Below are 26,994 nucleotides of genomic sequence, written 5' to 3' on the forward strand. Positions count from 1 at the left end.
GGTGTGATATAATCCTCCTGAAATGCGCTGCCTGGAGTCTGCTGTTTCTTAATAAATTACTCCGTCTTGCTTATCTCACTCTTGGCATGTCCCTATCAGCAGGAAACCCCTTCTGTAGCAACATTCTTTCTTAGAGACATTTTATCTTAATTAACTGTACAACAATCAAATATTTAATATTCAGAGGAAGAGTCTAGAATCATTCTGGAAAAATTCTGTTAGAAATTAATTGTATCTTCACATGTGACATTTAGTAGTGAAACCTGATTTATTGGGGGAGAGGAGGTATGTTTAGAAATACAGAAAAGATCCAGTATAAAGTAATGACTTTAGGACTGGGACTAGTTCCTAATTTGGTTTCTGCACCTGATTTGGATCTGCCGGCTGACCACAGAAACATTATTTAATATCTTCGCTATCAGCCCTTAGTTTTAAAATGGATATGTTAACCATCTTCCTTCATAAAAACATGTTTTACACCTTCTGATAGAAGGCAAAACTTAAATGCCAGTCTCATGAATTAACAATTTTAATTGCTCTTGAAGCTAATGCCAGTCTTGACATATTCATGTAGCAAGGGAAACAGACTTTCTGAGCCTAAAATGCACAGCACTGAGCTGGGAAAATGAAAATTCAGATACTAAACATGTTGGAAAACAAACTATATACACCAAATCATTATATTTGTGGCTTGATAGTTCCACCTCAAAGTATGACCCCCAAAATTTTCATGTCATTTTGATTAAATCTGGGCTAGTGCATCAGTAAGTCTATTTACCTTCATAAAGTCACCTCTCTGAAATGGGGACTGCAGCCCTGTGGTACCCAAGCTCCTTTTGCATGTCTCAGTGGTTTGGCCAGCCCTCTTGACAGCATCCCAAAATGAGTACATTTTGGCAATTGTGTCCTGTGTCTCAAAAGTATTTGGAAACCACAAGTGGTCACTGGAACTGACAGTGTGCCCTGAGAGTTGTTGTGTATGAAGTACACTTTATAAGCCTGGGATGTAGCTTTATGTCCTTTGAGAGGTTTATTTGATTGTCTCTTTTTGAGACTGTAGCTCCATGGAATAACCATGCTCCAAGTAAAATGTTCAGTAGTGTGGGCATTTGTTTGCAGCAGTGTGATATCACTAGTGTGAAACTACCAGGGGATATGCTTGGATTTTCCCTAATTTGAAGTTAAGATTCAGGCAGTTCTCAGAGGCATCTTAAATAATGCATTTCTACATCTTCTCTGCACGTGGTTGCTTGAGTAATAGCACTGGGTACATGAGACAGTCTGTTTAGAGATTTTGTGTCTGATATTCCATCTGTGAGGAGATGGAGAATGAATGGCAGTGTGAAAGCCCAAAAACCACCTTAATTGCCTAGGACTAGCTCTGATTGACTGTGAGAAGGTAATGTCTATCTGGCTGTAGTGTAAACCCTGACAAAGACCAAGTGAGGCAAAGGAAGGTAGTATTGGATGTCATGGCATCTGTCCATCATTCTGGGTTCTTTCTAAAACATCCTAAGGTGAATATTTTGCTCAGAACAGTTTATTTAGTTGTAATTTCTAATATTGCTATATACTGTAACTGGGTATATAATGAATAAGTTAGATTCAAATTAGGTAGCCCATTTTGACTTTTCAGGGTTCACCTGTGTATAATATACATTTAATTGAGGAAACAAGGAAGAACCATTTAGTCAGGAACTGAATGTTTCTTGTGTGGAGGAACAATGTAACTTCTTTTCTCTTCAAAGATGTTTAGAAGCTGAAGGGGCAAGTCTTACTTGTCCTATTTCATCTTCCTGCACATGAGTTTACAGTTAAATTGACAACTTCAGCTGTTTAAGGTAGGAAGGAAGTGAGAAATGAGTTTTAGCCTCATTAAAAGTACTCCCCCTCTGCTTGGGATGCCAGCAGTTTCATCCGCCAACTGATCAGCCTTTTTCAGCGGAGGCCACCCAAGGCTCCAGACAAACATGAGGTTTTAGAGGGAACCCACGGTAGTTTTTGTTGCTTTTCTGCCCTGTGAGGAGTCCCTCCTCTGCAACAGCTGTGCCATCGCTGCATCCACCCATGCAGAGCCACTTCACAACATCAACTGGTGGGTAGGTGCCAGGAAAATTGCCTGAAAGCTGTAAAGACAGGAGTAGCAGAGGTTTTCAAGCTGCTAGCAGAAAGTCTCCCTTCCTCAGCAGCTGAGGGTTTTTTCCTCAGACCTCTTGTAATACTGAAGTGTTTATAAAAGGAGTAGACCATAATTAATACAGAATGGAAACAAAAAATGCTATCAAATTATTTCAAATTATTTTTTTAACTAACCTGTTCCTTTCCCTGGTTGTTGAAATGAAGGATGAGTCTACCAGCATATATGGTAGAATGAGGGCTGTGAGGGGGTTTGTTTGCATCTTTTTAAATCTAGTCAACTTCCCAGCATGCAAATTAAGGGGATTACCTCCATTATAGCAGCATTCTGTTGTAGGAATCTCCTGCTGCTTAATTTTTATCCTTCCACTGTCAGTAGTGGAGGGAGAGATCTTAAAGTAGGACTTCACCTTTTCAGTGTTTTTGAAGTTGGTGAGATGGGGCTGGGTTAAAAATGTGCGATACCAGGCAAAGGGGAGATGAAGGAACATGGGTGGTTTTGACTGAAGCCTTGTCTTCCCCCACACTAGGACAGAGTCAGGGTAGGGATGAATGGGGAAAGAAAGTAATCTGCAAACAGGCTGTGAAGGAGCAGTGGTAATAAATCTGTTGAGTGGGGTGTTCGTTGTTCATGCCCAGATGTACTTGCTAATGGAACATTTTTAGCCATAAGCATGTACCTCATTCTTACAATGGCTTCTTTTATTTCTGTATCTCCAAAGAGGAAAATCCTCACTATCCTGTAAAGTCACCTTTGAAGTTGCTTCTCACTTCTGAAAAACCTGAGTTGTGATCTTAAGCAGGGTGATAGCTGATTTGCTGTGAAAACCAGGTTATTCCATTTTCAAACATAAGCATTCATATTAGTGATTTTCATCAATAAATGACATTTTATAGCATTTTTCTCTGTGAAACTAAAAAGGATGAGGGTTTCATTCTGTCCTCTGTTCACTGTCATAATACTACATTAGGTCGTTTGAGTTTTACAGATCACTTTGATAATAACATTGCAGGATGTACCTGAAGTGGAATTTTATTCTAAATTTTAAAATGTGTTATTTAGGAACATAATTAGAGCTCCTACACTGGTGATGATTGAATTCTATAAGGTTAGGAGTTCATTGCAGAGAAGCATTCTGAAAATTAAAGGGTAACTAGAAATAGTGACAGGAAAACTGAACTAAGGATCTGAGATGCCTGTGATTCACTTTTCTCTGAAGTAGTCAGGGGTCACTCTGTTCTGATGGATGCTTGGAAAACTTGGAAGAACAGATTTATAACAGATCATAATTCTTTAAAAATTCAAGCAAAACCATAGTTTGTAGTTTGTAATCCTTTTTTAAATTCCCTTCACCCCCTAAAATCTTGAGTCACAGAATCATATAGAGGTAGAAAGATTATGGGCAAAACTACTTGTCAAAAGATGTGAGGGCTTTACTGGAACAAGTGTTTGTCCTTATGGTCACACTGCATTGTTTTGTGTTTGCTTGGTTCACAGTTGCTAAGTTTCAGCCAAAGGGGACTCCCTCCCTCATATTCATAACGCCCTCTCTGACAGGCTCTTCACTAAAGCCACGCTTTAATACCTCGCTAATGGCATTGTTTAGCTTAATGTTAATTTTACATACAGATGGTCTGTTTTCAGTCCATTGTGCACAGTTCCCTCTGCTGTCCCTGAAGGTGCTACATGCAGCCCTGTCAGCAGTATGCAGAAAGATCCCACTAAGCAAACTGTACGTGACAGTAACACACACATCATCTCCTCAGCCACTCATGAATATGCACCAGAGATGATAATTGTGGCTGATTGCTTGAGGCTTCACAGCATTTGGATCCAGCCGTTAGTAATTGAGAGATTTGGTCTCAGCATCTCTTGAAATCTGATCTAAATGTTGCCGGTGTGCAAGGTTATTTGTTAAGATCCAGTGCCAACATCCTCTAAAATAATAGCAAGCATATATCACTTTGATGCCTTCCCAGTGGCTGCAAATAGCACCTTTACACAGGCATGCAATCAAGAGTCATCTTAAAAGCACAAATCTCATCCCAGCACTCCTGAAGAGCATCCCCAGAGGCTCCCTGTGTTTCTTGAAAATGCCCATTGAGCTCTAATCTGTGTTCTTCTCTGTGTGTGTATGTTAATAATTATATTCTGTACTGGGCTATGTTTTGAAAGTGGCAACAAAGAATTATCTGATCAGAGATGGTTTTTTTTGTTTTGTTTTGTTTTTTTGCAAAGAGCTGTTAGTAAAATTGCTAGGCTTGTTGCACAGTTATTTATGATTATGTAATTGAATGGTCCTGTATTTGGTAACCCCAAAATTAAATTTAAACCGTGCTAAGTCTTCTAATAAACCAATGCACTTCAGCAGCATTAATACAGTATAGTTTGGCCAACTGATTCATGAGAGGTGGACTGCAAGCCTCAGTTCCAATGTGGTCACAGTACCAGGTGTCAAAAGATAGACTTTCAAATATCTAGATTTGTAGTATAAGACTAGTAATAATTAATCTAAGGGCTCCCAGTAACTCAGCAAATACTAGTGGATGCCTCCATTTTCATTTTAGCTGCAGTCATTGCTCCTCTTTTGTAATGGCAGCAGAAGAGTAAAACAAAATATACTTTCTGATATATTTTCCAGAACTTTTAGAAGCACTGTAAAGGCTACTCATGTCCTCTCTCTCTGATAATGTTGCACAAGTCAATGCAATGTATTGGCACTATAATAATGCAAACTAATGTTTGTAACATTTTCTTTTATCTCTTGTGAACTTCGATTTGCAGTTGAAACTATATTTTGCTAATTCCACAGAAAGACAGAAAGTGACCAATGCAAAACTGTTAATATCTGAAATAAGTCATTAAGCTTGTGGGTCTAGGCCTAGAAGCCAGGAATTGATTCCTATAGGTCTTGAAGATTGATCCTGTAAATACTACATAATAGGAATGAAAATCTGATCAATGTCTGTAATTAAAGCATCACAGACACCAGGAGAAGCTAGAGCCCAGCCATTTGCTAAATGGTGATACAAAACATCTCCCTTCCCAACTTTTGCATTATTGCCACCATTTCAGCAAGATTGGTAGAAAAGATTTATTGTTGTGAAGAGAGTTATAAATATACTATAACTAATATGTTATGCTAACATCACTTTAATCAGGTAATTATTAAAGGACTGTTTGGCCTTTAAGGACATTGATTTAATGGGAATTAATTTAATGATTGAACACTGTTTGTGTAACATTATCATTGCTAGTGATGCAGAAAATTGGAATCTCAGCTCAGCTGAAAAGAGTTTAGACTTTTTATTATCACATTAGATACTATTCTACTCCAATGTAGTTATTAGACCTTTTTTGTACTTTCAGTATATATTTAAATGTTTGGAGTTTATCTAAAAATTTCTGAATAGAAAAAATAAGTTAAAACTTTTGTCATTGTACTGCTCTCCTTTTTGATGGAGGCTTGAATTTCTGTTTAAAATAGCCTTTTAGAAAGTCCATTCAATTTTGGGTTTGACTTGCTGTTGCTTCTCCCATAAAATAAATTTCCTCCATTTTCATTCTCTGCTTTCTTCTCTGCAAACCTGATGATTTTTTTTTTTTTTATGAGGAATAGAGTTTGGTATATGGAAAATTTTTGCAACTTTAAAGACACAGCAGCTTTTAAAAGTAGCAGCATAGCACAGTTCTATCTAGATTATTCTGAGGCTGAATCCTGCACTGTCTAGTCACAGTTTAGCAGAAATGGTGAGCATTATAAAAGGACTATGATCAATACCTGGGGATTAAGACAGAGTTAAAACTGACCTTTATAGTTACAGCTCCCACTTACCTAAAGGTATGTTGTCTCTGGATGCCCTCCTTGGTTTGCCCTCAGGGGTGCTATTGTCACAAATTATTTTTCATCTTCATGGTGCCTCTAACTACTGTTGTATATAAATTAGACCCAGGGAGAAAAGGGTAGTAGTGTAGTGAAGTGGTGCATCTGACAGGCTGCTGCAAACAGATTCATTTTCTAACAAAATTTTACTCAAGGATGTCTGACAGTTCCTGCTGTATCTTGGCAGAATTTTCCAAGGGAGCCCAGTGGCCAAATGATTAGTCCTCTGTTACTGGAATGGAGCTGTTGCAGCAGACACAGCAAGTTGTGCAGGCTAGTATTTGAAGACTGGTAGAAAAATAGTTTGGTAATAGACACAGCAGAGACTTAAACTTACAAACACAGTGGGTTACTAATCCAGTACAGAGCAATGCTGTAGTGGGCTGAAATGCTTTGCACTGGGTAGCACTGACCCTTTCCTTGATGCTGGAGGAATTTCTAGCTTCAGAGAGGATATTTTCAAGGAATGTGACTGAAGAATCTTTATTTTAAGCAAAATATTTTGTGAGCAGGCATTTCACCAACCTTGTGGATATTTGTCCATCAGGTTGTATGTCAAGGCCCTCTGACCAGATTTATGAGATGGGTTCCCTGGGCTGTAACTTGATGAGGGTTTTTGTGGCACTGCCACAGGTCCTTGATTAGTCCCAGCCACAGGTCCTTGATTAGTCCCAGCATTGGAAATCTCAGCATGAGTAATATTTCCCTATTAATGAGAAAACAGAGCTGAGCAATGAGCCTTAGTGTGTGAGTCAAGTGCCAAAGGCACATCCAAACAGACACACAGCAGTGGCAAATGGAGTTTTTTCAGTGGGAGTTTTCAAGATCTGAGATGTACCTTGGAGATGATTGCTGGTAACAGAGGGTGACAAGGTAGCATGGCAATCTCTCTCTCAGACTGGAGCTGGCTCGTGCCTGGCCTCCTTGGTAGAGGGCTGGGGGAAGCCTCCATCGGCCTTCACACGGCTGCGCACACACCCTCAGGTTAGCTGGCCTCCAGAGCTGCTGGGGAGGATCTTTAGCATGTATAAGATGCAGCTTCTCAAACTCCTTCACAGATTTCAGATACCTAGCAGTGATTTGAAATAAGCCTGAAGGAGAGGAGTGATGGTTTCAGATTTTCTGCCTGTCACGTAAAGGGGAGAAATAAATGAGGGGAGCTTTCTTTTGTGCATCATTGGTTCCCTTCTGGGAGTGCAGTGAGGGTAGTGCTTCCCATCCAGCTGAAGGAAAACAATCTTCCAGGGAGAAAACGTAATGAGATTAGTCAGGGGATCATTACACTAACAACAGCAAATAGCAAGAGGCAGTGATTGTTTAGTTCAGAAATAAGACATTAAGGGGTGAAAAAATTAATCAGAGCACCAAAGGACAAAGTGAACACATTCTTTAATTGCCTATAGACCAGCAGGAGAAATCTGAATAGTAAACAAGAGCAGTTAGACTCAGAAATACAGAGTTGATCTTCATGTTGTTTCTGAAATCTAGTAGGAGCAATTGGAAATACTGAAAGTCAGATGGACATGGTGGGTAGAAGGCAAAGAAGGTGTCACTATGTCAAAATGGATTAGGTATTTCAGAGGTTGAGAACTTAGAAAGAACTGATCTTGCTTGTTTCTGTGACTGTGTGCTGATGGCTGGAGCACAAAGTGAGACGGGAGACAGTGCCTGCTGCAGGCCCCCCAATCACACTGGAGTGGAGCATGGCTGGCTCCTGTAAAGCATCTCTGTGATGCATAAGGGGAAATGTGAGGTGTAAGAGGGGCAGTCAGGCTGAGTGGTGTGTGTTTCAAGCCTCCAGCTGCCCATGCTGAAGTATCTGGAATGCACAGGTAGAGCATATTGAAAGGAAAAAGAGCACAAAGTGTTAAACACTACAAATTTCAGAGAAAAAATTATGTGGGGAGGAAGTGTGCACAGAGGTGAGGCAGAGCTGAGAACAGGAAGGAGGGCACTGAAAACTTTAGTAGGAGATATAGAAACATTAATGACATTGTGCATTAGGTGAAGGTAATACTATTCAAAATCATTATGCTAGAAAGGCAACAAATATTTCTCTTATGTGCTTGTGAAAAAAAGCCAATTAAATTCTTTCTGTGTAGGGGAGGTTAAGTTGTAGCTACTACATAGCTACTACTATAACACAGTTTCAAATCAGCAAATTCAAACAAATTTCATCCAAGCATTTTTGAGAGTTTACTGTGTAGCTTCCAGGATTTCTGTTTGCTGACATGAGTCTTAGAACTTTGGGCAGTTTTTTAGAAAGATAACCAAAAAAAATTATTGCAAACTTAAAGACCAAGCTGAACCTTCAATCCAAGTTTTTCTTTCATCTTAATATCTGGATGTAACAAGATGAAAGACTTAACAAATATAAAGAGACATTTAACAATTTCAAAAGATATAACCATTTAAAACGTCTACACATGACTTTTACAATTGTATTATAGTGAAATAGTAGCTTACGAATAGCTTTACTATAAAATAAGAAAACTTTATCTTTGGGATCTGATGGAAACTTATATAATTGGTTTGGTAAATAAAAAAAAAATTGGGTTCTTTCCAATCCTACTACTTCCAATGAACTCAAAGAACTGTTCCTAATATATTTGGAGTTTTTCACAGTATAGTAATAATACGTAGATGCAGTGCTGTCTTGTTAGGGAGTAAAGACCTGAAGAAATGTTTGATGTGTGAAGCAAAATATCTGAATGTCTCTTTTTACATATAATTTTTGGGCTTTAAATCACTATATTTTAATACAAACCAAGTGCTACAGAAGGAGCAGGTGGTGTGGTGAGTAAAAACTATAGCTGGCTCTCAAACTTCTCCATACCTCGTAAGGTCTGGCTGCCAGCCCTGCCTCATGATCAGTTCCTTCTCCACTCTCAAACCCCTGCAATCTGACAGTATGTGCAAGGATAGCAAGTTCAGCCACTGATTTTCAAGCTTATTTGGGAGGCATTACCAATTCAAGGAGTTGTATTCTCCTGTGGAATAATTTGTCATGCCTGCTGTGGTCAGTGGGTGTTAACTTCCGCACAAAATGGAATATTACAAGCTCAGGTTATGGCATGCCAGCTTAAATGTTATGGATGAATATAAGCAAAGTTCAAGGAAGAATGGAAAAGGATAGATGAAAAAAATGAAAATAAGGGAAGAAAAATTCATGATGAGAAATTTCCCGACAACTTCCAAGCTGCATTTACTTCACAGCTGGTAGAAATAGGTATGGGCTTCATTGACTGTAAAATTTTTTTTTGTCCTATACTGAATTGAACATTTCCAATTGAAATAGGTGAGATTTTATATTATCAGGAAAGTTTTTAACAGAACAATGGCAATAGCTAATGCTCTGAAAGGTTCTGCCTTTGAAGAGTTCTGCTTTGCAGAGTTTTACAAAGATCACAGAGCTCAGTCAAACTTCAGGTTTTGTTTCTAGTGGCAATAAAAAAGTGGAAATATAAAATACCTTTTCCTCTTTGTTAATACAAACTACTTCCCTCACATGCACTCTCTATTAATGTCCCCTTCACAAAGAATACAGAAGACATGCATTGATCTAAACTGTTTGCAACAGGCATCTGCACCTCTTTATTTATGGAAATTGCAGATGCACAGCGTAATTGATGTGACTGTTCTAACAGGCTAAAGGCTAAACTGCAGCCAGCTCCCAAGTCCTTTGTGCTTTTTTACCAAAGGCCAGTAATTCACTGAATGTGGACAGAATTTTTGTAGGAAAAAGCAGAATCAAAATCTGTCCCCAGATAACCCACCCTATTATTTCTTCACCTTCCTTTTCCAAGCACAGTTGAGATTCTTGCTTTTAATTTTGATGGCATTACAGTTCCTGAACAAAGCAGTCACAATTAACATATTTTTCATGGTTCTTTAAATTAGCTGGAAAACTCCTTACACAAAAGCTCAGCTCACTGCAGTTTTTCTTCAGGCAAACAATTGACAAATCCCTGAGAACAAGATGTCTGGAAAAAGAGCTTATGCATTTTGAATTCTTCAAATTTAATCCAGAATTGTAAAATATCAAGATCTTACCAGGCTGTGATACTGAATTTCCCTGTTTTGCCCATTTTTCCTGTGTTTTCATTCCTCCCTCTTGCCTGTACTCCTCTCTTGTGATTTTTGACATGAAGAAAGCTTTACACTGAATACTAATGAGGAAAAATATTTTTTTAAAGTAAAAATATGTATGTTAATTCTATAGTTTCACATTTTGTCCTCTAAGTTGGGTTTAACCCTGGTATTTAAGTCTGTCATAATTATGCATAATATTTTTTGCATTATCAAGATGATGCATTATTTTTCCTGCCTTCTGTTTAGCTTGAAGCGCTTGGAAAGAAATGAGAATAAACAGAAATTTATAAGATAAGTTGCAGTCTAAGCCTGTCATCTGAAGTAGGCCAGCATTAAAATGGTCCAGGATTGATGAAGGAGAGCTGCATTAGATGAATGTGGGAGGACTAAAAGCAATTTCTTTCACTGTGACTTCTACAGCAATTCAACTTTTTCAGAAAACTCCCAATAAGATTGATTATTTTTAGTTCAGTTTACTCTGGAAAATATCTGTCCCTTCCTGCACATGAAGATTTTAAAGGCAGATTACATTTTTCTAAGCGATTTTAGCACCCATTACACGTCAGATGAATTATTCTGGGAGCTGTAGCCACAACATAGGTGATGTAGAGGTAGTGGAATTTTTTGCTGCCTTATACCCTTCTGCAGGTGTATTGGAAAGGCCACAGTAAATGATAATATAGCCTCTGTAGTCCTTTGAGATGTCTTTTAATGTGACAAAGCAACTCATGGACTGCTGTCTTCTATGGTTTCCATTGGTTTCATGAGTGGGACTCAGTACTTTTAAGTGCTGCTCATCGTGCCCCAAGAGCAGCAGTGTTTTTACTGTAACCACAACCACTGTGCTGGTTTCCACTGATGAATTTTGCTATAGGAATGAGATGTCATAGAACTCTGGTCATCAGCATGGGTCTGCATTGCACAGGTGTCCCCCTTTGCCATTAGGGGTCACTAAGCTTTGCTGGTATGGTATCAAAGACAGCAACAGGCAAAGATTTGTTCCATGGTTTTGGCTCCCTCCTGATTTGTGCTGCATGTCCTGTGTGTAAACTCTTGTAAGTAGAACATGGCATGATCCATAAAGGTGTCAGTGCATCTGAAACTCATCCTGGGTCTCGGAAAGCAGAGCTCGGGGAGGTTTGCATGCCTGTCCCTCCTGCACACTAATTTAAAGAGGAGTTTAGTATCTTTTAGGTCTGTGGCTGTCTGTCATGGTAACGTTAATGGAAAAGCCGTGATTGTTGCTCTCCTGAGTGACTTGGCACTTTCTGCACTGAGAAAATGTGGATTGGGACCCAAAGAAAACTTCAGAAAGTTTTATCCCCAGAAACAAAATTGGGGAGAATTAAGAGGTTTCTTAAGGTGAACTGTCATGGTGCAGGAAGTGTTTTAGCAAGGAGTACAATGGAACAAGACTGTGTCACATTAAGTCTCCTAATAGATGCCAAAGAAATGGTACCATGACAGTAAAAGATCTCCTTTGGTTTTTTTTCTTTTCTTCTTTTACTGGGAAAGATGGAGTATGCTGCCTATACTGCTTTAAAAAAAATCATGCACTTAGGCTCTTGTGGTGTGAGCCCTGCTTTAGAAACAGTGGTTTAAGAAGCCTCAGAACAAAAATTGTTAGAGGAGTGAGGAATTATTTTGATATGTGTTTATTGTACATGTACTTCAATACAAGCTTTGTCCTCAAGCTTCATTTATTGACTGCTGGTATACAAGGAACAACTGTGAATTAGGAACAAAGATTCACAAACATCAGGATGAAGTAAAAGCACTTGGGCTAGCCAGCATTCATGGGTTTTAAAGTCTATTTTTAACATGGGAGGGAAAAGGAAGAAGTAAAAGTGAATAGCGGGGAAAACTTTATCAAAGTATGGGAAAGCTGTGTGGACAGTAGGGAATGTTGTGGCTGAGAGATCTGTAGTGGCTTTTGTGTTCACTTGATGCACAGCATCCTCGCTTGAACCAGAAGGCAGGTGTGTGACTTTCAATGGTCCTCTCTCTTCTGACATTTAATTTCAATTCAAAAATGTGAGAATTTCGGAGTTTTACTCATAAAGCTGAAAAATGAATATGCAAGGATATCCAAAATATCATTGGTTTCTTCTCAATCCCACTAGCCATTCCAATTAAGTTTGAGGATTATCTGCAGGGATTGGCACCTGAAAGTTAAAAGGACAAACAGCCTTTTCTGATAAATGAATATAATTGCTCTTTTCATTTTATTAAAAAATCATTTTTTAATTAAGTATTTAAAAGACTTAGCAAAACTGTTGTAAAGTAGAAATACTCTGTTAAAAGTAATTAAAAATTCATGCAGCAGACAAACCCAAATCTTCAGATGTTGAAGTTAACGTTCATCTTTGATAATCCTTAGACTGAAATTATATCTCCCAATCTGATCAATAGATTCTTATTTCAGACGATTACATGGCATCTTGGAAATAAAAGAAAACTTGTTCCCAGATGTTTATGTCTAAGAGATTTTGTCTGTCAGTTCTGGAATTCTCAAAAGGCAAAGGATTTGAGTGTTTATATACCAAAAGTATAAATGAACGGAGTCAATTATTATTTCATATATGATACAGTTCCACATCACTGATACAGGAAAAAACTTTCAAATTGGTATGGCAATGCAGAGTCCCCAGTGGTTTTTATAGGTAAGAAAAATTCAGAATAAAGCAGTAAGAGCATCCTTAATAGATAACACTGATTAAACACCGCGTTTCTGTACATAAGTGAAAATCATTTGTTCTTGGAATGGGAATAATTCTAATTTGTATTCCCTTAAACCTACTTGCTGTGGAAACATTAAGAAGTTTTTACATAAGTGCAAAACAAACTATCTACAGATGGTTGAATTGGTAACAATTGCTTTTGCAAATCCCAGGCATTGTACCATCATAAGATTTTTCCTAGGAGAAACCTACTTCAAAAACAATATCAACTTCTCAAACTGCTGAGCGTAGAGGGAGAGGAAAAGGGTGAACATCTTGAGCAGTTGACTGTGGGTGTTTGCTGCGTTCACCTATCCCCCCTTAGTTACTTGTAGCTGTGACAAAACATACTGCAGACAAAAGGGGGATTTAAAAAATAACATTTTCCTCCATCTAAAAATCTGAGATTTATCTATTTTTTTAAACAGAAAGAGCTCTTGCAAATACTCCAAACTAGTGTGTTTTGGGGCAGTTGTTTGAATAAAAACTGCTGCTTTTCATGGCTTGCATCTCTCGGCTCTTGTCGCACAATCGATGGCTTGCAGCTCATCCTGGGAGGTTTAATTGCTGCTCATGTTCTGTTTACCTGGCAGTTGGATTTTAAAGGAAAGCAACTAGAGGAATACAAAACAATGTTTGCTTTCTTCTTAAATACGTGTGATTTTTTTTCCCTGTGTGTCCAAGTTCACTTGCAGCAAGTTGTACAAATACATATGGTTATCATGAGCATCTGCCTGCCTACAGAACTGTGAAAAGTAATTGTGGTTTGATGGGATTTTTAGACTTTACGTTCCCCAGAATGAAAGAAAAACTTAATTAAGGTTTGTAGATAAGATCTCTAAGGAAAGAACATTGTAAGATTTTCCTTTGGCTGCTTTTGTTCTGAGATGTAGAAGTCTATTTCCATTACTGGACAGGATTGGCAGATGAACTGCAATTAAAGGCACAATAGCAAAAGAGATTAAACACAGGAATGACAACTGACAGTGTGGGCTTCCTTCAGTGCTTTTCCTTGCATAGGAAGTGCAGCTCCCAATCCTGCTCAGTTCACTGAAGCACCAGGCTTTAATGGACTGCTTTAAGCTGTTAACCTTGGGGTCTAGTTATCCTGAGCTATGCACGAGCATTCCTCTGCCAAATGAAAATTCTTGCTTTTCCTTCTTCCCCACAGGAGGAGAGGTTCCATACACAACCCTGGCAACCCGACTGATGATGGGAGCCTGGTGGCTTTTTGCTTTGATTGTCATCTCCTCCTACACGGCCAACCTAGCAGCTTTCCTCACCATCACACGCATTGAGAACTCCATCCAGTAAGTTGATAAAGAATGATTCAAGGGAAAGGAGGGTGAACATAAATATACATGTAGAGGGGTATAAATGTTCTACTTAAATGTGAGAACAGGAATAAATGTTTATCTTCCTTGAGAAGTAGTTGGAAAGTTAGAAAAATACAATATACTGTGAGAGACTGTCGGTCTCCCTGGAGACACTTTGTTTTTAGGACTGGAATTGTTGGCCTCTAGCAGATGCTTTTCCTTGTGGCAGACATACATATGTATGTTTGCACACATACATATTTTGAAAGAGGCAATTGAGTTTGAGATGACCACACAGTGTCAGTGTTTGAAATAGGAAAGTATAAATTGCTGCTGCTTTGCATTGTGCATTCCACAATGCTTGCATTCTAACACTGGTCAGGAAGACCCCAATGCTTCTTTAATGTATGGGGAGCTCAGAGCTGATTTCACCCATTCTTGCCAAAGTAGACATGTGTTGACAGCAACAACCAGTAATAAACTCACTGGTTTAGGAGCTCCTCTTTGCTCCTGCTCCCAGGAGCCCTCTTACTACATAAGCAGATCATGTTGTTCTCTTTTCCCCATGTATTTGTTTCGTTTGCTTCATGCCTCCCAAAAAACAATGTCCTGGTCTTCTCCTGTCCCTTTTATGGTGAACTCTTTCTGTCACACCTTCCAGTCTTTTTCTGAAGATCATGTCATCTTTCCATACCACAGGAGCCTTTCTAGGTCTCCTATCCTGTCTCTCTGCCCTTTTGTACTCCAGTGTCCTCTCCTTCACCTAGGATACTGAGTTATCCTCGCTCCCGTTGCTCCAGTGATAACCTTCACCTTCAAATGCTCACTCCTGGGTCAAAGCACAGATTAGAAAATACAGGGAAGCATTAGCTGGCCAAGCACTGTGAGGGACAGCTGGCCATTTTTTCATAGCAGATTAATCTTGAGCCTACAAGTCTGTGAAAGTTTGTAAGAGTGACAAAATTACCCTTTCTTATATATCATTCTTTGCAAAAATCTCAGAGTGACTTTCAAGAAGAGAGGCACATTTCACTGTGTTTCTTCCTCCAGAAAGGTAAGAACTTGACCTTCAAGTCAGGCTCAATGCTGACCTTAGGGAAAATTCCGTTTTCCCAGTCCAGTCACTGATCCAAGTCCCTGGCTTGTGTGTATCATCCCCTAAGGTCCTTCTGCCTCTAGTTCAGATGCTTTCAAAATCTCTCTGAAATTCCCCTTGAGGCAGTGAGCCACTGTCACAGACTGAGCAGGGGGAGCCTTGGCCTCCTGTGAGTTCACAGGTCAGGATCAAGCATCGCTGCGTGCCAGCAGTCACTGTGCTCACACAAAGGTACTTCTCCTCTGGGTGAGGATTTTCTGTGAGCTAAAACCAATCCAGGCTTTCACACAGGCTGGCAAACATCTTCAATAGCAGACAAGTTTCATTTGCAGTTGAAGCCCAAGCTGGACCCAAGGGCAGAAGCAGTACTTAGCTTTGAGTGCATGGTTATGTCCTGACCCTTGGGTAGAGGGAGAAGTTGGTGTTCCATGGACCAAATTGCCCAGGCTTTGCAAGTCCTTACACTCCAAATTGGAAATCTTATATGGTTGTTATCCTTCCTTTCTGAGGTAACAGCCTCACCACTTTCATCTATTAGAGGGCTCCATACTCTAAGACAGAGATATATAAAATAGACTAAAAGTCATGAGGAAATGAGAAAATTACTCCCCTGATACAGTTGTATTACAAGTTCAATCAAGTTACCTTTACTTTTTTGTGTGTTCTGAATGACAGATTTTGGTATTTTGACACAACCCAACCATTTGACTCCATAGCCTCAATTATAATCCCTTCAAAATTTGGATAGGAGTAAAATGATATTCCGTGTCAATGTTTGTCAGCATTGATCTTGATATTTTGAGGGAAGTTGATTTATTATTTTTTTTTAAGTTTTAAACAATTTAAATTTGACTAAGGACTATGAAGAAACAACATGGGAATTTATATATGCAGAATAAATTATAATGATATAGTCACTTATTCATTTTGTCCCTAGAAGATTGAAATATGCTTCTGCATTCTGCTTTGAAATCATGTCCCTTCTAGTTTTGAAGTAGTCAAGAAAAATGTTCAAATTACTGTGACAAATCTCTGTGTTTTCTTATGATGTGCAAAAAAGAATAAAATGTACCCAAACTATAATTTAATACATCTTCATTTTTTTCTTGCAGTTTATTATGATGTCACTAGAGAAGCCTCAGTGGAATTTTGAGGTTATTATGTACAGTTGGGATTACATTGGTCTTTGTGCTGTATTATTTATGGGCAGAGTCACTGAAAATGTTTTATTCAGTAGAAAATGTTGCAGCTGGGAAGCTCCTGGAATAAAAGAGCAGACATCTTTCAACAGCACTTCCAGCTCAAAAATAGAGTAATTAGATGTGTTTAGTATCCATTAGGGAATGAAGTTATCCTAACTATGGTGTGAGTATAAAACTTCAGTTTACAAAACTGCCAAAATTGGAACTTAAACCAGCACATAAGTGAGAGGAGGTTTGTTTATCATGGTGAATTACTGCAAAGTGGAAAACATGAATAAGCAATAAAGAAAAAAAGCTGATGCTCCTTTTTTTCCTTTTTCTTTTTTTTTTTTTTTAACAGTTCAAATTGTACCTTGGGGAGCCTTCAAGGCCAGAATGGAAATGAGTATAAGCATTAAAAAAAAAAATAATCCAGATTCTGCTGGTAGTGCTTGTCAGCTTTAGACAAGCCAGAAAAAAAGGAAGAAAACTAAATCAGTGGGTTTGCACAGATATAAAAAGTAGTTAATAGTTTTTCATTTCAGATTTCCAGGTAGCATCAGATATTAGTGTGTTGTTGTAGGTATGGTCCTCATGATATCTTTTACAAAAGATAGGAGGATTCAAGCAGCTAACAGCACATATAATTTCCATGAAACATTTGGTAGTTACTGCATTTCACCTTTTGGATATGAAGCTAGTTTGTGTTCAGAGCTCTTGCAGCTGGAGTGAAGGCTGGGCCACTCTTCCTAGTCAGTGTCTCATGGTATCCAGAGCTCTATTTGGAGTAGCAAAGCATGCAAAATTTTATCAGCCCATCCACTAAGGAGGACCCTTCGAAAAATAAGTGTTCCCTTTCCCTGTAGAGTTTCAAATTAGATCTTTGTATAACCTCACTTGATGACATTTGTGCTCTGCCTCAATACTCAGTTTGAAGCAAATTTTTTGCAGTTTTTAAATTAATTCAGAGAAACTAGAAGAAAAAGAATGGGTGTTAAATCTGCTTTTCCAGAGAAATGGCTACTCTTAGTACCTTTGGGAGCTCTGCCAACACACAACATCAAGAGCAGAGGCACTCAAGTTCTAAAGTAGTTCCTAGATGCATCTTTTGTTCACACTTGACCCGCACTGCAGATGACATTTAAATCAAGACACTCAGCATTTCAAATGCCATAACGCTGTGGCAGCAAAGCATAATTTCTGTGCTTTTAAATCTTTAGATAACTTTTGCAAATGCAACATAAATTAATAGTAATTAGGAGTGGCTTTTCTTGGTAAATGCCAAATGAATTTGGAGGTCCTGAGCTATTTCTAGGAGGTGCTCATATTCTTAATTTCATCACTGAGCCAGTGTTGACATTATTATGTTTTATGATTCCTTTAGCATCAAATTAGAGTCCATTGGCAGAGATTGATTTTATTCAAATTACTGCACTGTGTTTCTGGATTAGGAGGGAGTGTCACCACCTCATGAGCACTGACATTTAGCAGGAAGGTTGTGAGAGTGGGTGAACAGAGAAGAAGTCAAAGGATTTGCCATATAAAGCCTGGTGTTAGGTGGTTTCAAGTTTAATCCACTTCTAAAATGTGGAAGTGTGAGAGTTTAGATTGTACATGCTGTGGAGGGAAGTGTGCATCTTTTGTCTTCTTCTGTAAAATCAGAAGTTCACATTATGCTTTCCATTTTATAACAAGTGTGTCTTGTTTGCTAGGTGAGACCTCTGCCTCCAAAAATGGAGGCATAGTCTTTCTTTCTTAGCCATTTTTTCCCCAACATTTTGCTAAACCATGATTCACCTGAAGCTAAGAATTCCTTAAGGCTTCATAGAGCTCAGTGGAGCTGACTGCAGGATTTCTGCAAGGGGGTTGCACAGAATGCAGTAATTAGATATTGCCCAATGCATGTCCATTAATCTTTTCTTTAACATGGTTCAGCCTGCCAGCAATATTTCAGGTTTTTGCCACAGGTCACCCTGACAACAGTCAAACCCCCTTGGCATAATGTGCCCTGTTCCCTAACCCTAAATCTGCTTCTGAATTATTCCTTACTGTCCTAAGGGGAAAAAAAAAAAAACCAACCAGACAAATGAACAAAATACCCACAAAAGCACTGAAAACTTTATCTGAATCAGTCATAAATAAAGACTTCAGTGCAGGCCATGGCATTGGTTGTTTTTTGCTGAAAATTTAGTGACCATATCTTGCAGACAGCTCTGTGCAGCCCTCAAGTCTAGCACAGCTAGCCTGAATTGATCTATAACCCAGGTTTACAAAGAAGTGTTGATGCCCAAGTCTCTGACCTCAGTGGTATTTTATCACCTAAAAAGAAATTCAGTTACTTCTTTATGAAGCTGACTTTTTGCTTTGCAACATTTTTCTGTGTACTTTTTTAATACTTGTGGCTGACATATGTGAACATGTTACCAATTCTGAGTCTAGGATTTGAATTTACAGAAAAGGGTACGCTCTGGAGAAGGAAACATATCCAAATCCTACTACATTTTTCTTCTAGCTGTAGGCAGAGATAATTTCTTAAATTGCAAAGTAGCTGATTTGTACTAAGCCATAAAATGAAAATGACCTGACAACTGCTGCCTGATTAAGGTGTAGAATACTAAGCAAAAGCAACAAATGCTGAAAAATACATCTATCTCTTAATAACTCTTCCTCAATTGATTAAATTCCTTCTCAGAATAGCCCTATTAGCCTAGTTAATTTAGGATAATATTGATGCTGGGATAATATTGGTATTATCCCAGTAATTGCAATGAGAAAAAAATTTATTATAAAGACCACACATAATATTTTTCCTCACAATGCTGCATGAGTGATAGACAAAAATAAACTGAATGTTCTGACAGCATGGTCACTTCCCTAGAGGTAGAATTTATCTGTACACAAACTCAGTTAAAGGTATCTAATTTATTAACAATTTTTTGAGCTACATCTGCTTTTTAATATTTTTTAACAATTTTTATCATTCAATACCTTGTTGCTTCAAAACTAGAAATTCAAAGAGAAAAGTTTTAAAATGTGAAAATATCATTTGCTTACTCATGCTAATGAGTGCTTTGCTTTGCAGATAGTTCATCTGGGAACTATCGAAAAATTACATTTCACTGTGGGTAATGGAATCAGGATTTGGGCATCAAAGGATCCCTTGCAGGAATTCACTATCTTCACAAATACTTTTTCTTTATTTTGAGATCTGGTGTGGCAGCTGTGTTGGTGAGATTGGGGGACAAGAGTGAGGCTGAGGATTTACGTGTCCACTAAGGGCAATTGTCTGAAAAGAGAATGAGTTGTTTAATCCAGGAACAGAGGTACACCAACCAATGTGTAACCTATAAACCAGCAGTTTTAAGAGTTCTTTCTTCTGTAAAGGAATCTCAGTGGTTTAATAATTCTAGTAGCTCTCTCAAACTTTATCATTTCCCTTTGTTTTTCTGTACTTTGTTTTGCTGTACCTTCTAGGTTGAGTGTCTCAGCAGCACTTGGCAGAGCTGTGGGTTATTAAACAAACAGCTTCTCAAGGAGGTCATGTATATTATGATCCCATTTTACATGTTTGTGTGAGGGGAGGGAGTCACTGATGTGTGACAGATCTTTGCTGTGTTTGCAGCTTGCCTGTGCAGCAGTATATACACATGTGCACCTCCAAGGCTCCCAGACTTCTTTCTTGCTCTCAGCATATGGTCAGGTGAACGAGAACTTTGGGTTTACTGCCAACAACAGCATTTAGCCCATCCACAGAGTTTACACTTAAATTTGTCTTGCTTTTGTCCTCTTGTCATCATTTTCTCAGCGTGGAGCCTCACCTGCGACTGTGAAAAGATGCAAGTAGGGCAGCTGAGAGGCATCCTGCACTTCAGGGCAGCACATCTAACAGAGAGGCACTGCAGACTCCAGTTAATGCCACACGTGGCAGCTACAACATGCCTTCCTGAAGGCATTGACATAATTCTTCTCCTTGTTATTTCCCTGCTGGTGGTGCCTTTGTGTGTGATAGCACGCTTGCTTCCCAGCCTGTTTGCTTCCCATACCTGGCTGTAGTACACTCCAAGACTAATAGCTCTTGTCTTGTGCTGGTTTGCCCTTCTGAAAATAACAAAGTTGCTTTTATAGCCACAAGATAGACACAGGAGCTCTTTTTCTTTTGTGCTGCTTTTAACTGATTTGCGGCAGCAGCTACACCTGTCAATTATATCCTGCTTAGCAATGATATATCCAAAAAATGCTTTGTTGCTTGTTATATTAGAAATTAAATGGCTATACAGAGTCCTGTAATGATTGCAATTTTACTAATTGTTGTCACTAGAAATTGGAGACCAGATAAATACTTTTGGTACACTTTTCTGGTATGACAAATAACAATTACAGGACATTGCAGTATGCATCTTGTGACAGCTGATTGCACTGCTGAGCGCTGCCAGTTGATTACAGGAATGTACTGGCAGGAGCAGGAGCAGAATGGATGAATACAGTGTGCTGTATTTATCTAGTGCCTTTCATCAGTGATGCTTTTGACAGATAGACAGACTGTCAGCACTTTGCACAACACTTTGCCTAATGGTAAAATAAGGAGAAGCTCTCAGCAAGACCCACTGCTGCCTGCCAGGGTGCAGAGCTGTGCTCAGCCTGGCTGTTGCAGGGTTTTATTCATCCCCAGGTACAGAGCTTTGTATTTGTCCTTGCTGAATTTCACACCCCATTGCTCCAGCCTTTCTAGGCCCATCTGAAATTCAGCCTGTCCTTGAGCAGGTCCCTCCAGGCAATGCCATCTGCAAACTTGACAGGAGGGTGCTTGCTTACCTCCTCCAAGTCACTGGTACAGCCCTGTCCCAGGTTAGACCTCTGGGGTACCTGGTAGCAGCCTGCAGGTGAGAGATGCCATGAGGAGGACAATCCAATTGGGAATTTATCAAACCTGCTTTCCCACACTGCTGTACCTAATGACCTCCTTTGGAAACAGGAATATTGTGGCAGGCAGATAGGCAGGCTGCCTTGCTAAAGGTAATCTATGTCAGTGTCTCTAGTCTTGCCCACAAATGAAGTAATTTTAGTGTAGAAGGCAACCAAATTGGTCAGGCATGACTTACTTTTGGTGAGTCGATGTTGAGTGCTGCCTCTAGTCTGCTTTTCCTTCATGTGCTCAGAAATGTGCTAAGGGCTTATTCCTTGAGGTTGGACAACCAGCAGTAATTCCATGAATAATGTTTTTTTCACTTTCTTAATAAAGTCTGGATATTTTCTTTCTTCTGTACCAAGGAATCTCCCCTAGCCTCCTTCACCTTGCAAAAATTAAAGTTGGTGGCCTTGCAAGGACACAGGCTAGCTTTCTCAGCACACTCTGATTTCTATGGATCTAGTGATCCCAATCAATCCCTGCCTTGTCTGGTTGGGATTTACCTGACAACTTACTGCTCATTGTTAGTTGAACCCTGTCACTGTTTGTTGAACATGTCTTCTTGAACTCTGCCTGTAGTCACAAGGGCCTGGGGGACCTTGGTGGGGAAGAGTGAGGCAATGCAGGCACTGAGTGCCTCAGCTGTAGCTGTGATTGCTGTCCCCATCCACAGGGTCACACTCTTCTTGTTCAGCCTTTTAGCTCTGCAAAAGCTGTTCTTGTTACCCTTGAAATCCCTCGAGAGCATCTGCTCTTACTGAATATTTCTCATGCTACCCAGAGTTGCTGGGAAATGTTTCCAAACTCCTCCTGTGAAGATTGTCCTGTCTGCTTCCACTGTCTGTATATTGTTTGGTGGGAGGAAGTTCTTTTTGAAATTCTGAGGGGTTTCAGAGTAATTTCAAAGTATAATAGACTATTTGCTTGCTTTCCCTGGAGAAACCTACCTGGTGTCTATATCTAGACTTCAGGACTGACCTTGAAAATTGTATTAATCCTTATTTCAGTATGTTTATTAAACTTAAGCACATGACCGAAGTACCTTACATTGGTAATACCCCTGACTGCCATTTTTTAAAATATTTACTTCATTCCTTTTGCTCATTGGCTGTAAGGAGGTTTCACATTTTTGCTTACAGCTCAGCCATTTTATATTTAATTTTTAACAACTCTTAGGTGTTTATCTGGACCTGACAATTCTTTTTTTTTACTATTCAGTTGCAATAAGTACCACAATACTTATTGTTCTGATGCCTTAGTCTGCCAGAGTCTCATATTTTTCCTCACAGAACAGGGCATGTCATGGTCCTCTGGTAGAATATCAATACACTTGGTTTCAGGAAATGTTACATGCAGTATCTTGCCTTTGATGATTCCATATATGTACAGATTCTTTGCAGGTTCCCTGTTTAAAAGGAATGCAATCTTGTTGGAGAAAGTGAGATAATTTTGAGAGGTTTTAATACCATTAGTTATTTACTCCTCACAATTACATTTATCCCTTCCTTATAATTACCATATGTTATCTGATTAGAATTTAGCTCTTGGTCCATGTTTTCCTAAGCCCATATGTCTAAACTTCAAATTATTTCTTTTTTACTCAGCTAACATCTAAACTCTTGCCATTGATCTCTATTGATTTCTTCTTTTCCTGCTTTCTGTTTTGTTCATGGCATGCATATCCTGTGAGATGTCATTACTGTTTTCTTCAGTGCCATCCTCATTACACCTAAGAATTTCATTTCTTCCAATCCCCACCCCACAGGGCCATTTTCACTGGCCTTCATATTTACATTTTTTAGAAATACAGCTTGGAATTGGTTGAGTTTCCTACATTGCTGTTTGCATTTTCTGTGTCGGTAATAAGCTTTTACAATTTGCTATTGCCTTCTTTAAGACAGCATTGAGCTCCTTGATTGTCCTTATGTGTCATCCACTAGATTTGTGCAGTTTATACACAGTTAATTTGTGCTGGGAAAGCTGTAATGGGTTTTAAGCAGTAGACGTATTGCAGTAGTTACTTTGAAATTTTAATGAGTGCCATTAAAGAATCAAAGGTACTGGAGAGCAATTCAACAGGAAAGGAAAATAAAAGCCAAGAAGTAAGGAAACTTTAAATGGTTCTAACATACAGTTTTGAAGTTCAAAGCAAGTTTGGTTGACTAAACCCCACTTGGGATGTTTTAGAAACTTTGAAAATGGTTTGAAAATGGTTTATTTATTTTGGTTTATAGAGAAGGGTAAGAGTACGTAACAAGTAAAGCAGAACAAATCTATTAGACTAAATAACATGAAAATATGATGAAAAAGCAGTTCATGAAAATGCAGCAGAAATATTCTCATTGCTGAAACTAATACAAGATGTGACCTATGAGATGGATGCACAGTTCAGTGCAGGAACACCCCCACCAAACTGCCCTGCACAGTGAAACCCAGGAGCGCACAGAGCTGCTCTGTCCAGGTGCTCTGGGATGGATTTCTGAGTTCTGGTGCTGCCACCAGCTCCCCACAGCAGGGTGTGTGTTTGCACTGTAGATGGGCGATTCTGATTCCAATGTTCCCTGCTTTTCCCTGGCCCCTGCTCATAGGAGCTTGGCATTTCCCAGCACCCCCTTGCCCCTTCTCTTTCTTTTTCATCCATTTTCACTTTTTCCACCCCTTCCTTTCTCTTCATATTGCTCTTTTTGTCTTAAATCATCAAAAAAAAAAAGGGAGAAAAAGCCCAATAGAAGAAAGTGTCATGACACCTGTCTTCCTCTGCATTACCCTTTGTTTGCCTGCAGCTCCTTCCTCTTGAGAAAGTGGATTAAAGCCTCCCGTGTCTCTTTTCCTTCCCCACCACTGAAGGTCTCTGCAGGATCTGTCGCGGCAGACGGACATTCCGTACGGCACCGTGCTGGACTCGGCCGTGTACGAGCACGTGCGGGTGAAGGGCATGAACCCCTTCGAGAGGGACAGCATGTACGCCCAGATGTGGCGCATGATCAACAGGAGCAACGGCTCCGAGAACAACGTCCTCGAGTCCACGGCAGGCATTCAGAAGGTACTGGCACCCTTCCTTTGTGCTTCCCTTGGGAGATGCTCTGTGTTGCACCACGTTTGCTTTGCTGTTGCAATCGTGCCTTTAATCAATTCCTGAAAGCCCATTGTGCCTGCACCGAGGATTGGGACTTCTCAGGTTTGTGGCATTGAATGGCATTTTAATGTCTAAGTACCTAGTCTGTTTGATCCTAAAAGTATTTACAGGTGTTTTTATAGGAGATGGCTGCACTTGTAAGGGTGCAAAACAGGAATAGGAACACTGCACACAGAACCCTTTCCTCTTCGCAGAAGAGAAAAGCAAGGCACAATTCTTCCCAAGAATATTTCTGGGTTTCACATTCTCTGAATCTCAGAGAAAGGAAAAACAATTCTTATCATTTTCTGTGCCTGTGTTTGTGCAGAAGTAGAATGCAGTATAGCGATTGTTTACCCAGAGTGATGGTGTTTTGTTTCCTCGGCCTATCAGGGCCAAGTGTGTGTGTGTGTCAGGACTGTCGGCTGACAGTCACAGAATTCAGTGCAGAGTGGAGTGCTTGGCAGATTCAGTTTAGATGTAATGTAAGATAGTGTTATATAATATAGAATAATATAGTATAATAAAGTAATTAATTAGCCTTCTGATAAGATGGAGTCAGAGGCATCATTCTCTCCCCTCGTCGGGGATCCCTGCGAATTCTATGCCCCAGAATACAAGAAATTGATTAGCTTTATTTTGTAGCCTCCTGACACTGAAAATCCTGGCCTTCTGTTGTAGCTCTGGGTCGCGTTTGTTTTGAGATACAAAGGCAGGAATGGATGATTTGACTTTTAAAAGAGTCTCAGAAACACATTCTGCAGTAGGCTTGGCAGTGGAAAAACACTTTGAGAGCTTTTTGTAGGCACATTTGTAAATGCAGTACTTCCCTCCCAAATTCTGGCTGACAGCTGCGACTTTTAAAGAAACACCAGTCCATGAAAGGATTCATTTTAAGAGTCAATATAAGTTGATGAGTGACTGTACACAAGCTTTTCCCCTAGTGTTGTATCTTTATATTCAGACTTCTAAATCAAATCAAAGAAATATAATATTTTGCTGACTTTATTTTAAACTTCAATATGGGATGATTTCTTACAGAAAATATCCATAAGTTGTATGTTCACATTGTTACAATCTCCATTTTTCTGAAAATCCAGATGAACTCTGTTTTTTTGTCTCCACCAAAATCCATTGGCCAGGAAAACCTGACATTTCTGATGTTCTCACTCTAGACAGTAACAAGAGAAAAGAGTATGTTAAGAAGAATGACGCAATCACTGGTGAGCTTTTGATAATAGAAGAACTGAAAAATAACAAAGATTATTTAGAGTTTTAAAAATCCCCAACCCAGCCTCTGGATAACCAAGATCATATTTTCTCCTCTGAAGGACTAAACAGCATTAAAAAAGAGGCAGGAGAGGTCCTGGGGAACTGCACTTTTGAAACCCTTTTAGATAAAGTCATAAGCTGAAAGAGCAAGGAAAAAAGGTCTGAAGATTTATTGGCTAGAGGAAATTGCTTTTTTTGAGAGAACATATTTTAGCTCAGTTTGTAAGTGGCTGATAAAGCTGGGATTTGCCTTTTGTATATATATATATAAAAAGCCCAAAACCAAGAACCTGCGCTCCTTCTGGTTTCCCTTCCCAAGTTATAAAATGAGTTTCAGAAGGCTCAAAAGACCAGAGTACATCAAACATAGCTGTGCTCACTAACAACTTTTAGCTTGAAGAACCAAACAAATGGTATATCCTGCTGGCAGGTAATTCCAGATTACAGTCCTTGAATTTTCATTCTTGGAGACGTGGGAGTTGCTGTCCTAAAACCTACAAAACCAGAAACATCCAAGTGCTTAATTTACCATGCTTTTGCTTCCCAGGAATAGGCAAACAATGATGTCAAAAACTAAGTTGTGTCAAGAGAGCAAGCCAACCAGCTTCCAGTTTTAAAAAAACAGACGTCTTAGGTCTGATACTAATGAACTTTCATCTACCTGTGGGTGCACAATTTCTCCCCTTCCTTCAATTTACAGGAAGAAATTGCACAGAAAAAGATTATTTGCCAGCTGCTGTTCACAAGAAGCTTTTGGGAAGTTGTAGTTGGCCTGCTTGGAAAGAAAGCTGCATAAAGGAAGTGACGTTAAAAGCTGATCTTAGGCAAGGGAAACTAATAATTTAAAAGGTATCTGATAAAAGGCAGAGATTATAATCTCTGTAACACATTTCAAAAAATGAAAACATTTCTTAAAGAATTAATGGGTCCCCTTAGCCTGTTTATATGCTTCATAATGCTCTTCAGGGTCTTTAATGAATTTATCTGGCCACATCAGAGCTATTAACCTGATTATAACCCTGGGCAAGATACACCAACAGGTCTTCCTCTGTGCCTCATTTTATTTCCCCAGTTCATCAGCACTAAAGTGTGACTGAACAGCAGCTTGTCCAGGCTCTGTGAGAGCATCACCTCAGCAACCCTTCCTGGGGTGCCAAGTGAGACAGCAGAGATTTAATGAGTGCTCCAGACAGGTGCAGGGAAAGGGACTCCCACTCAGCTGGGTAATGACCACGAAGGGGTTGGCACAGGAGGGACCACCATGGGAAACAGCTGT

At 39.3% G+C, this 26,994-nt stretch overlaps 1 protein-coding gene across 2 annotated transcripts in view; it reads left to right on the forward strand.

Moving 5' to 3' along the window:
* The window catches only part of GRID2 (glutamate ionotropic receptor delta type subunit 2), a 677,499-nt gene that overhangs the window by 562,947 nt on the left and 87,558 nt on the right, over positions 1 to 26,994 (forward strand). For both annotated transcript variants that reach the window (XM_059471361.1, XM_059471362.1), the window contains 2 exons: positions 14,004 to 14,142; positions 24,179 to 24,374. In XM_059471361.1, coding sequence (XP_059327344.1) covers positions 14,004 to 14,142; positions 24,179 to 24,374 — 335 coding nt within the window. The remainder of the gene's footprint in view (positions 1 to 14,003; positions 14,143 to 24,178; positions 24,375 to 26,994) is intronic.

Source organism: Ammospiza nelsoni, chromosome 4 (genome assembly GCF_027579445.1).
Source record: "Ammospiza nelsoni isolate bAmmNel1 chromosome 4, bAmmNel1.pri, whole genome shotgun sequence".
Taxonomy (NCBI): domain Eukaryota; kingdom Metazoa; phylum Chordata; class Aves; order Passeriformes; family Passerellidae; genus Ammospiza; species Ammospiza nelsoni.